Source organism: Anastrepha ludens, chromosome 4 (assembly GCF_028408465.1).
Source record: "Anastrepha ludens isolate Willacy chromosome 4, idAnaLude1.1, whole genome shotgun sequence".
Lineage (NCBI taxonomy): Eukaryota > Metazoa > Arthropoda > Insecta > Diptera > Tephritidae > Anastrepha > Anastrepha ludens.
The window spans coordinates 130,076,688-130,088,248 of record NC_071500.1 but is presented as its reverse complement, the minus strand read 5'-3'; the positions used below and the strand labels follow the sequence as shown (position 1 = coordinate 130,088,248).

At 41.0% G+C, this 11,561-nt stretch overlaps 1 protein-coding gene across 1 annotated transcript; it reads left to right on the top strand.

Moving 5' to 3' along the window:
- Nucleotides 1–5,747: 5,747 nt before the first annotated feature.
- LOC128862004 (E3 SUMO-protein ligase ZBED1-like) lies at nt 5,748–7,033 on the top strand. Its single transcript, XM_054100378.1, has 2 exons — nt 5,748–5,884; nt 5,958–7,033. The coding sequence occupies exons 1-2, from the start codon at nt 5,851–5,853 to the stop codon at nt 7,031–7,033; spliced, it is 1,110 nt and encodes a 369-aa protein (XP_053956353.1). The 5' UTR covers nt 5,748–5,850.
- The last annotated feature ends 4,528 nt before the right edge of the window (nt 7,034–11,561 follow it).

Below are 11,561 nucleotides of genomic sequence, written 5' to 3'. Positions count from 1 at the left end.
GTGGAAAGCAAGGAGAGTGGTTTCACTATTGAACCTAGGAAACCCGTCAACCAAGGGGAGACTTCTGGCTCGATACCTTCCATTTCCCCAATAATGGAGACACTTGAGGCCCTCCTATTCCCACTCTTCACGAAGCAGTTGACTCCAACTTCATGATATTTCTGTGATATTTCGGCAGCTTAAAACATAGGAGGATAAACCAAGGTGCGCCACTGGGTGGTGCCCTTTCACCCTTACTTTTCAACTTCTATATTTCGAGGCTCCCCTAACCACCAGAGAGATTTTCTTTACTCTCCTTTGCGGACGATTGTTCGATAATGGCGTCTCACAGTGACATCGATGACTTGTGTTTCACAGTGAACGTTTATCGCCAGCTTTTTTGGCTTTTTCACTGCAACTAGTCTTCAGCTTTAACCCTTTACATCCACTGCGGTCCTATTTACCACCTAGACGAAGGAGGTTAAACTGCCGTTAAAGGTGAAAGTTGATGACCCACCAAAACCGACCGTTAACAACAGTTCGACAGTTTGCTCAACTTCTCGGACCATACAACTACATTTGCCATTAGGTCCTAAACCCCAGCAAAGTCCACAAATCGCTAAACGATGGCACTTGAGGCAAAGCCAAAGAAATGTTGCTGGTGACATTTACAGTAATTTCCCGGTCAGTTCTAAATTACGCTGCGCCCGCCTGGTCGCCTAGTATTAGTGATTCGCAGTAGAAAAAATTTCATACCTGTCAAGACATTACTATATGTCCGACCTGCCACGGGATGCCTCCTGAAGCCTCCCCTGCAACATCTTCCCAATGAGGCTTCCACGCTCCGGGTCAAGGACCACAGTTAAATGCCCAGCAAGCAATTCCTGCTTGGGAGTTACCGCTTAGGTGACACTTGCTAGAGCCTGAGACACCTTCGACTTCATAGGCGACTACACCGATAAGGCGACCTCTCTTCTACTACACCGACGAGGTCCCGGATCAAACACGTACCTAAACTCCCAACCCCCGAATACTGTTATCAGAGTCCAATCATTGCAGACGAAGAACTTCAGCTGCATCGTGAGACCCATAAATCTCAATTAAGGTCGGGATATTGTAGCAGGTTAAACTCTTAAACTCTTACTTATCCAGAATCGACCCCAACGTACTCAACACATGTGCGGCATGTGAACGTACAATGCACGATACTAACCACCTACTCATATGCCTCCTCAAACCCACTTATTCAACACTCTTCTCTTTATGGATCTAACATGTCAAAACAGCGCGTTTCCTGGGCCCACCGTTAGATGAATTAGACGATGACGATCACTGGCAGGGCCTAGTAAACTGCTACAACAACAACAATTAAGGGGTTTACAAACGTCAAAAATGCTAAACGTGCCTCTCAGCGGTTCTTCCTTTGCTTTATTTTCATCATGATGCTTGTTTTGATTATTTTGAATTGTTTGTCAGCACTTATTTTAAGTTAAGTAACAACGTCGGAGAGCTTAAGAACTAAAACTTACAATATTGCTCAAATCGTTCAAAAGCTCTAAAATTTCTAACAAGCATTTGAGCAGTGAACGAAATTCGAGTGAGTATAGAATTACTCCCTCAGCTCGCTACCCGGGCATCTAACTAATATTTTCCGCCAATACGCTTCTTCAGCACTTTCCCGAATGGGTTGGTGCGCGACTACCATTAGGAGTACGTAGGTTTGAATCTACGTGCGTGAAACACCAAAATATAGAAGCAGTTCTTTTTAATAGCGATACTGAACAGCGAAAGCTGTGGTGATTTGTGCAATTTGTCAATTGAAGGAGGATACATAAAAATTAAAATTATTCTCTGCTTAAACAAAAATCGAAACTAAAACACATTCCGTGCACAAAATGATTATCTTAGGTACATTGTTCAAATTTAATTAGGGGCATATTTGAACCGGTTGTCATACTACAATTATAAGAGTATTGAATTGAATTTGAAGAGGTCGAGCCAAGGAGCACCAGGAGATTTGGTGGCTCCTAAAACACTCAGGCTAAAAAGCCCATTGTATTTAAAGCTCTGGAAAGGGGGTAGATAGTCAAGGAGGGAGGGAGAAAAGTATCAGAGAAAGAGATAGGAAAGAGTAGAGACAGAGATAGAGATAGTTAGTCCTGTGAGAATTTTCCAGATTCTTTGGCAAATCTGTAAATATCCTCCAGTTTTAGAGAACGAATATTACTCATTCCCATGGCATCGGAACCCAATACTCGTAGTCGCGCTCTAGCAAAGGCAGGACACTCACAGAGAAAGTGATCAGTGCTATCCGCCTCCTCCAAGCATGACAGGCATACCGGGTCCTCGATGATTCCACTAGTGGTCATATGCTGACCCCATGGGTTGTGTCCTGTAATGATGCCGACCATCAACCGAATGTCTTTCCTTCTAAGTTTTAGTAGAAAGTTTGACAGTTTTCTGTTCGGACTTGTCACAAAACACTTTGCAGTTCTGCAGCGTTCTAGACCGGACCATCGCTCTTTATGTAGATTGCCTACATAATCGTTGATCCAATTTATGATTCCTGCGGAACTGATTCCGATTATTGGCTCTGGCCCCTGTGGGGGCACCGCTGATCCACGGTTGGCCAATTCGTCGGCAATTTCGTTTCCTTGAACACCGGAGTGTCCCGGAACCCATATCAGTACAAGCCTATTTTCTCTTGCGACAGAATTAAGCTTCTTCTTACATTCTTGAACAATCTTTGAGGTTTGCTTCGCGTTCTCCAGGGCCTTCAATGCAGCCTGACTGTCACTGAAGACACCAATCTGTTTCCCGCTCCATCTCCTCTCGATTATCCATTCGGCTACTTTTAGGAAGGCAAAAACTTCTGTTTGGAAAACAATTGCCATTCCCCCCATAGCATAGTGATACTTATTACTATCGTTTAAGTACCATCCGGCTCCAGACCCTATTTCAGTCTTGGACCCATCGGTAAAGCAAATATCCGTCAAACCTCCCTGCATGCATTCTGGATTGCTCCATTGCTCACGCAATGGAAATCTGACATCAAATTTCCTTCCGAATGAAACTGTGGGTATCAGGTCATCTTTAGGTGCCAAAAACAGTGGATACTGCTCCGACAGCAACTTAAAGATTTCTCTGTGTCCCGAAGTTCCATCTTCGTGCCAGAAACCATATTTATGGAGTCTACACATTGCTTTTATTGCTTCCTGTTGTATCTTAAGATCCAGGGGAAGCAAATCAAGCATAGCATTTAGGGCATCACCAGAGGTTGTACTCATGGCACCCGTGATGCATAAACATACACTTCTTTGCAGCCTGTATAGTTCCCGGATTGTGGACTTAACCATGCTCCGTCGCCACCAGAACACAGAAGCGTAAGTGATGATTAGTCTGATAAGTGCCGTGTATATCCATAGGACCACAGCAGGTTTCAGCCCCCAAGTTTTGCCAAAGGCTCTACGGCATTGCTGAAAAATCTTCAATGCACGATTCACCTTCAGTGAAACGTGCGTCCCCCAGGTCAGCTTCTTATCCAAGATTACTCCTAGATATTTAACTTCGTTGGAAAGACCAAGTGTGACACCTTTCAGTGTTAGAAGACTGAGTCCATCCAATTTCCGTTTTCTCGTGAACAAGACTATGGTTGTTTTGTTCGGATTAACGGAAAGACCTTGTCTCATGCACCAATCATCGATTTTGTCAAGAATCCTCTGCACTTTCGTGCAAAGCCTCCTTAAAGATTTATCCGATGTTAGCGCACAGACGTCGTCCGCATATGCTTGGACGTGAAACCCGAGTTCCTGCATCTCCGCTAATAGGGAGTCTACGACGAAGCACCACAGCAGCGGAGAAAGAACACCCCCTTGGGGACATCCTTGCTTGGCCCTGACTGTGATTTGCTCGTCACCGCTCCCACCAGCGGTTAACAGCCTCTCAGAGAGCATGGAGTATATCCATTTTATAATGGCTTGATTAACTCCGTGTCGTTCGGCAGAAGAACATATCGAGCCGAAAGTGGCATTATCAAAAGCCCCCTCAATGTCCACGAACACGCCCATTGTGTATTCGTCAGCTTCCAGCCCAGCTTCAATCTTGCTAACAAGATCGTGTAAGGCTGATTCACATGATTTTCTACTCTGGTAAGCGTGTTGATTTCTACTAAGTGGACTTCTCGGCAATACCCCCACTCGAATATGTTTTTCCACCACTCGTTCCAGACTTTTCAACATGAACGATGTCAAACTGATAGGTCTAAAACTTTTTGCTAGGGAATAGTCATCTTTTCCTGGTTTCGGAATAAATACTACTCTTACGCGTCGCCATTGGGATGGTATATAACCAAATGCAAGACAGGCTGTGAAGATCCTTTTCAGGGCCTCAATCAGCCTGTCTCCTCCTTTTTTAAGTATTGCTGGATATATTCCGTCAGGTCCAGGGGACTTAAAGTTCTCAAAGGAAGATAAGGAAAACCTTATCGATTCCCTTGTCACTATCCGACTAGCAATATACCAGCTGTACCTAGAGGTTCCACCGTTGCCACCGTCATTGTTCATGCCACTCTCAGCTTCAGAGAGAGTTCTACTACCCGGAAAATGGGTTTCGAGTAGAGCATTAAACGTTTCCGATTTGGAAATGGTGTATGAACCATCAGGTTTTCGAATGGAATCCAGCTTTACTGAGCGGTCTAAATGAAGGACCTTACAAAGTCTCGCTGTTTCCCTCATTTCTTCGACGTTACTGCAGAAATTTCTATAGGATTCATGTTTGGCTTGCCGTACTTTTTTCTTATATTCTCTCTGTGTAAGTCGATGATTGGCCCAGTCCTCTTCTGTTTTGGTCTTTAAGGCCTTATTAAGAAGTTTCCTGGACCGTACACGAAGCTTCGACAGTTCAGGGTTCCACCAAGGAACCGCTTTCCCCTGTCTGCTTTGCCTGAGTGGACACAGTTCCTCAAAGCAATTGATTAATGTACCTTCTAATTTCTTAGTAGCATCTTCAATCATTTCTGCTGATTTGAGTTTTTTCAGGTTTGGTAATCGCTCTGTTATAAGCTCACCATACCTGTCCCAGTCCACATTTCGAGGATTCCTACCGGAAGGTATTGATATTGTGTCAATTCCCAGTCGGAATTCGATAAGACGATGATCAGAAAGAGAGTCCTCTTCCAAAACTCACCATCGGTTGATTTGATTTCCAACTGACCTATTGGTAAGTGTTAAATCAATCACCTCTTGTCTCCTTCTGGTCACAAAAGTTGGTTTGTTACCAGTGTTTTGGATGACCAAATCGGATGACAGGATAAAATCCAGTAACTTGAGACCTCTGGGGTTGCATTTGCTGCTTCCCCACACAATGTTCTGTGAATTTGCGTCACAGCCCACTATTAGCCCCAGATTATTGGATTATGCGTACTTGACCACTTCTCTTAGCTCCCTCGAAGGAGGTGACTGTAAAGAGTCGTAGGGTAGGTAGGCCGAAACTATGATAGCTTCGACACTGTTCCCACTTTTCAAGTACTTTATTTTTGCAGCAACGATATCTCCGGAGCATAGCTCTTTTAACATCGTGTGTTCGATCAACCTCGGCATGATAATACATGCTCGCGGTCTCACATTCCCTTCACAATGAAGTATTTGTCCCCACGACACTTAGACCACAGATACGCTTGTGACATACCCATTAGAGCTGTGCGAAACATCGATGTAGTATCGATACATCGATGTTTCTCCTTTCGTTAAAAACATCGATGTTTTTTCTCCGATGTTCGATGTTTTTGCCAGTTTTTCCATCACTGAGAAAAAAACGCAGTAAAAGCTAGAGCGTTATTTTTGGAGTTATTGGTGTTGGCAGGCAGTGGTTATAATGCATAAATATCTTAGAGCTTCAAATGGGCAAGGTATGTACATATATATATTAACTGATGCCTTCTTTACAAGTTAACCTCTGTGTTTTGTCTCATTTGTATGTAGGTTGTAGTGCGGCAACCATTGAAGAAAAAGAGCAAGAGGAAGAGCCGCAAGCCAAAAAGGCGCGATATGGTCAGTCCAATGTGTGGAATTTTTTTAATAAGTCCTCGGATGGCAAGACTGCCAAATGTTTAAAATGTGGTAAAATTTATCAAACCAGCGGAAACACCACCAACATGGCGGGACATTTAAAGCGGGTACACCCAACGTTAACGGTGAGTGAGTTGCGAAAGGCTTCAGGACATATGGCGGCTTATTTGGATAAAAAATATGAAGCCTCATCGAAACGGAAGAGAGATTTGGACAGCGCATTGTTAAATTTCATTTGCTCCGATTTACGTCCATTTTACATTGTAGAAAACGAGGGATTTAAGCAATTTGTAAATGCTTTGGATCCCCGATACGAATTGCCTTCACGATCAACATTGCTTTCAACATGTTATAATAATTTATTCATGAACATGAGAATGAAACAGAAAAGCATTTTGCAAGAAGTGGAATATTGCGCTGTGACAACCGACTGTTGGACATCTCGAGCCAACGAGGCTTATTTGACCGTAACTTGCCATTTTATAGATCCAGAATTTAAACTTCGCACAGCAGTACTTTCGACTAGTAAGTTACAGAATGAGAAAAATCATTCTGCAGAAAACATTGCGAACTCTCTATGTGCAGTGCTAATTGAATGGGAAGTTATGGACAAAGTTGCAGCCATTGTTACCGATAGCGCAAGAACAATGATAAAAGCATGTGAGATATTGCAAAAAAGACATGTGCCATGCTTTGCGCATGTTATTAATTTAATAGTTCAACAATGCCTGAATCAAGAGAAAATAAAAGTTATTATGGGGAAATGCAAAAGTATTGTGGGATTTTTTAAGAAACGCACAGTAGCTTACGCCAAGTTTAAAGAAGCTCAAAATACAGAGAAGCCATACAGTTTAAAGCAAGAATGTCCTACAAGATGGAATAGCGCATTTCATATGATTGAAAGAATTCTTAAAACAAATGATGCTATAAGCAGTGTTCTTCTTTCAACCCCAAAGGGACTTGCCCCGTTTTCGGCTGACGAAATTTGAATTTTAAAAGACATAAAAATTTTATTGCAACCTTTTGAATGTGCAACATTGCAAACTTCTTCGCGAACGTTGGTCACGGTATCATTAATAATTCCTATAACTTGCGGACTTCTGCATAATTTGCAATTGTTAAAAAATGACCTAAAAACAGTTGAAGGTCGCGAAAGCTGCAATTGCTTATTGGAGGGCATATCGTCCAGACTACTGCAATATGAAATTCGCAATGTTCCTCGAGTGGCAACTTTGCTAGATCCTCGGTTTAAAAAAGAAACGTTTCACTCACCATTTAACATCACTGAGGCTCAAAAACTCTTGGAAAACGAGCTTTCTTTTTTCAACGCACAGAAGTCTCGCCCTTGCGACGAACCACGCCTGCCAACATCAACCTCCACATCGCAGACATCCCTTTTTCAATTTTTGGAAAAAAACAAAAGTTTGAAACATAAAACTAATACAGTGGATTCCATATTGTCAATTCGTCAATATTTTAATCTAGACAATTTGGAATCAAACTCCAACCCTTTAGATTATTGGAAGGTTGTATTTTACTTGTCAATTCCAGCGTTTAAATATGTGTATTAATTAAATTTTATTATTACAGATCTCATCAGATAAATCATTTCAGCATTGCTGCAAAAAATATTTCTGCGTTCCAGCAACTTCGACAGAAAGCGAACGTATGTTCAGTAAGGCTGGAATCGTTGTAAGCGAAAAAAGAAGTTCGCTTCAGTTTAAACATGTTGACATGCTACTTTTTATCAATCGGAACAAGTGGATCTCTGAACAGCAATGATTGTTTTATAGTTTTAAGTTTGAAAAAGATTGAATTATGCTTTATAGTATTAAGTTTGAAAGATTTAATTTCTGTTTTATAGTATTAAGTTTAAAAGATTGAATTTCTGTTTTATAGTATTAAGTTGAATGATTGAACTTCTGTTTTATAGTTTTAAGTTTGGAAAAAGGATGTTATCCTTAATAAAGATATATATATTATATAGAGAATCAAAAAATGTACTATATTACTTCGATGTAGTATCGATACATCGATGTTTTTTTCTGAAAAACATCGAAACATCGATGTGGTCAAACATCGATGTTCAACAGCTCTAATACCCATGGTTCTTGTATAAGTATTATGTGTGGGTTTGTTTGCAGTTTTGCATGCCTACGGCACAAGAGAGCCGTAGACGCTTTGCTATGCTGCAGATTAAAATAAGAGTATACTTACTTGAGTATACTTACTTGAGTAAAATAAGAGTACACTTACAAGAGTATACTTACTTGAGTATATATAACTTGGGAACAGCCACGTCAAAACGATTACCTATCAAAAACACAAAAAAACCCTCGGATTACAACCACGACAAATGTTTTAAGGGCTATAATTTGGGAATAATGCTCCTACCTACACATATAGCGATAGCAGTGAAAATCATAGGCAAGATGAAAAGCCAGATCCATTAAAATTTGACAACGTAATTGACGACTATGGCTAAATATAAATAGCAATAGCGCGACGAGGCGCTGACATGATGCATGCCTCAACTCCCATACGGAATATTATCGGAAAATACAGGTCTGTCGTTTGTGATTTCCTATTCAATAGAAAATGTTTCTGCCATCTGCGCCAACCATCGCAATATCAGTCCTCTTCGAGTATTTTGTATGAAAGTTGAAATGCAAGTCAATGAACTGGTTGACCTTACCACTGTAACTTTAAATGTTTTACACGTTTAAAAACCCTACAAATGAAGCTTTAATCGCTTTAAATGGTTAAACCTACCATTAATGAAATATTCCCAAGGCAATATTTGAAATTTGTATATTTGAATTTATGTAGCTTCTTAAATTTAAGAAGCTGTTTCGAATGACGCAATACTAAATCGCTCGGGCACCATTTTCTATAATCTGCCTTAATAACCGCGCTATTACTGGATGGCAAGCGAATGGTTGGTGTATATGCATAACGGGTGACTTCAAAAACACATTGATTCGAAGCGTTCGAACTTTTTGTTTCTAAACCTCAGTAAATGAAAGTTGCCTATTTAGTTCAAAATTGAAATATTGAATAAAGATTAAAAGGCTAATGCGTTTATGAAGACGTCCATCCTTTCTTAAGAGTATGGTCTATATTCTTCTTCAAATTGAGAAATACCCTCAGCTGGTTGCCATTTCCTACCACGAAGCAACGGCTATTAGAAAATATATAAATTGTGGGACATTTTTTAATTAAACAAAAAACAAAACAGAAAGAAATTTTTATAAAAAATAGTTTGTAAAGTTTTCTCTCTCTAATCAAAATGAACAGGGCAGCAAAATTTCATATTGATCATTGGTACAGCATCGTTAACCATAAATTTCGTTATTGTAATAATGTGAAGGGTGAATGGTATTATAGCATACGTACAATAGAAACATGTACATCTGTGAAATGCACCTTAAAAATCATCCGCTGTGAACAGGCGTAGATAAACGAGCCAAGCCATCGTGAAAGGTATGCCAAGTGAACATCTGCATCCTGATCAAGACACATCTTAATTTTCAGTGCACAAAAGGGTCCCTCGCATACCATTTTTTACCCAGTTTTAAAAATGCTAAAACAATAAATAATATGTTGAACACACTCAGGTAAAAGGAAAAGTATCAGTACTTTCCTAAACGTGAGCGTGGCTACCACACACATACATACATATGTATGTAGCTTCAATTCAAGCATGAATGCTGGCTCACACAACAATGGTGCTAGTGCTATTTCCAGTAAAAAGGGCGTTAAAATTATTTGCAGATTTATATAACACTGCAGAACAAAGCACGGGGTAGGATTACAATGTTACTATTGTCCTTAAACAACAAAATTTGGAAATATCGGAAAGTGATAGCATATTTTTTTACAGAACCTATAAATATGGACACAATCTAATTGCGAACATAAAGTGTGTCTTCTTGTGGAAAACTCTCATGAAATGCGACATAAATCCTACTTTCCAGTTTATGCATTGGTGATCCACAAATTCATGCAAACATAACGTAGTATAAGTTCAATACGTTTGTTGTATGTACATATGTTTTTTTTTTTTTTTTCTTTATGAAGGTGGCAAAAAGCATTGAAAGCCGAAAAGTGTGAGACTTGTATTTCGACTCACTCACTATAAACCCACCCCAGCTCCGTCTCCCTCCCGCGGGTCGACCGTTAGGTAATACTTCACGGGAGGGGGAGCGGCCTATTGCCTCTTCATGAAAATCTGCGCTATTGTTCAGCGCGTCGCAGTATGGTAATTACTTACCATTAAGTATTAATTCCCGGAAGGGAGAGCGGCCTATTGCCTCTAACTGAAAACCTGTGCTGCTGTTCAGCGTGACGCAGTTTCGTGATTCCTAATACCGTTAAGTATTACTAAGTATTACTTCACGGGAGGGGGAGTGGCCTGTTGCCACTACATAGAAATCTGCGCTGTTGTTCAGCGCGACGCAGTTTGGCAATTACTATTCTTGCCATGTTACTGACAGCGGACCAATGTTCTTCTGAGTCAAGCATGATATCTACTAGGTTACTAACCATTATTGGCTTCCCAACCCTTTCACTGAAATCTTCTCTTTCCAGTTCAAAACGAGGGCAAACAAAGAAAACATGCTCTGCATCTTCAATTAGACTGTCGCAAAAGGTGCAATACGGGTAATCTTCGTGCTTAAATCTATGCAGATAAGCCTTAAAGCATCCATGCCCACTAAGTACTTGGGTCAGGTATAAATCTATCTGTCCATGCTTTCGATTTATCTATCTGGTGATATTCGGAATCAATCGATATGTCCATCGTCCGTTCTTGGAGTTCTTCCATACTTCCTGCCAAGTACGGATGCTTCGCTCCCGTTCAGTCACTCGGTTAGTCAGCTGTGCTGGATTCGCTCGATGTTTTTTTGTTTCGGCGAATTCGAGTGCAGTCAGCTTAACTGGTAGCATTCCCGCGAGGACTAATACAGCATCCTCCGATACGGTGCGGAATGCGCAGCACACCCTGAGGGCACATAATCGGTATACCGATTTAATGCCTTTCATGTATGCGCTGCAGCTTGTTGCTTCGACCCAGGCTGGTACCGCATATAGCAAGATAGACGATACCACACTGCTAAGCAACTACCTAGAAGCCTGCTTAGGTCCTCTTGTATTCATGATAATACGTGTCAATGCAGTTACAGCCTTCGCTGCTTTATCGCTGGCGTATGTTAGGTGCTGTTTAAAGCTCAACCTGTGGTCAATCATTACCTCAAAATATTTGATGGACAGCTTAGACTCCAGTGCGTGGTCACCTACTCTGAGGTTTGCTGTTTCAACTATTTTCCTGCTACTGATGATAACTGCCTCTGTTTTATGATTTGCAAGGCTTAAACTACTATTGCGCAGCCAATCTTTTGTGATTTCGACCGCTTGGTTGCAAATCGCTTCAGCCTGGTTAAGGAATTTAGCAACGACTACGATTGCAATGTCATCAGCAAACCCTATGATTTGGGATCCTGGAGGTAGTTTGAGACG

Excerpts from the sequence above, each read along its gene's own strand:
- LOC128862004 (XM_054100378.1), top strand. The coding sequence starts at position 5,851 with ATGCATAAATATCTTAGAGCTTCAAATGGGCAAG. Across the intron at positions 5,885-5,957 it reads TAGAGCTTCAAATGGGCAAG|GTTGTAGTGCGGCAACCATT; the intron begins GTATGTACATAT and ends ATTTGTATGTAG.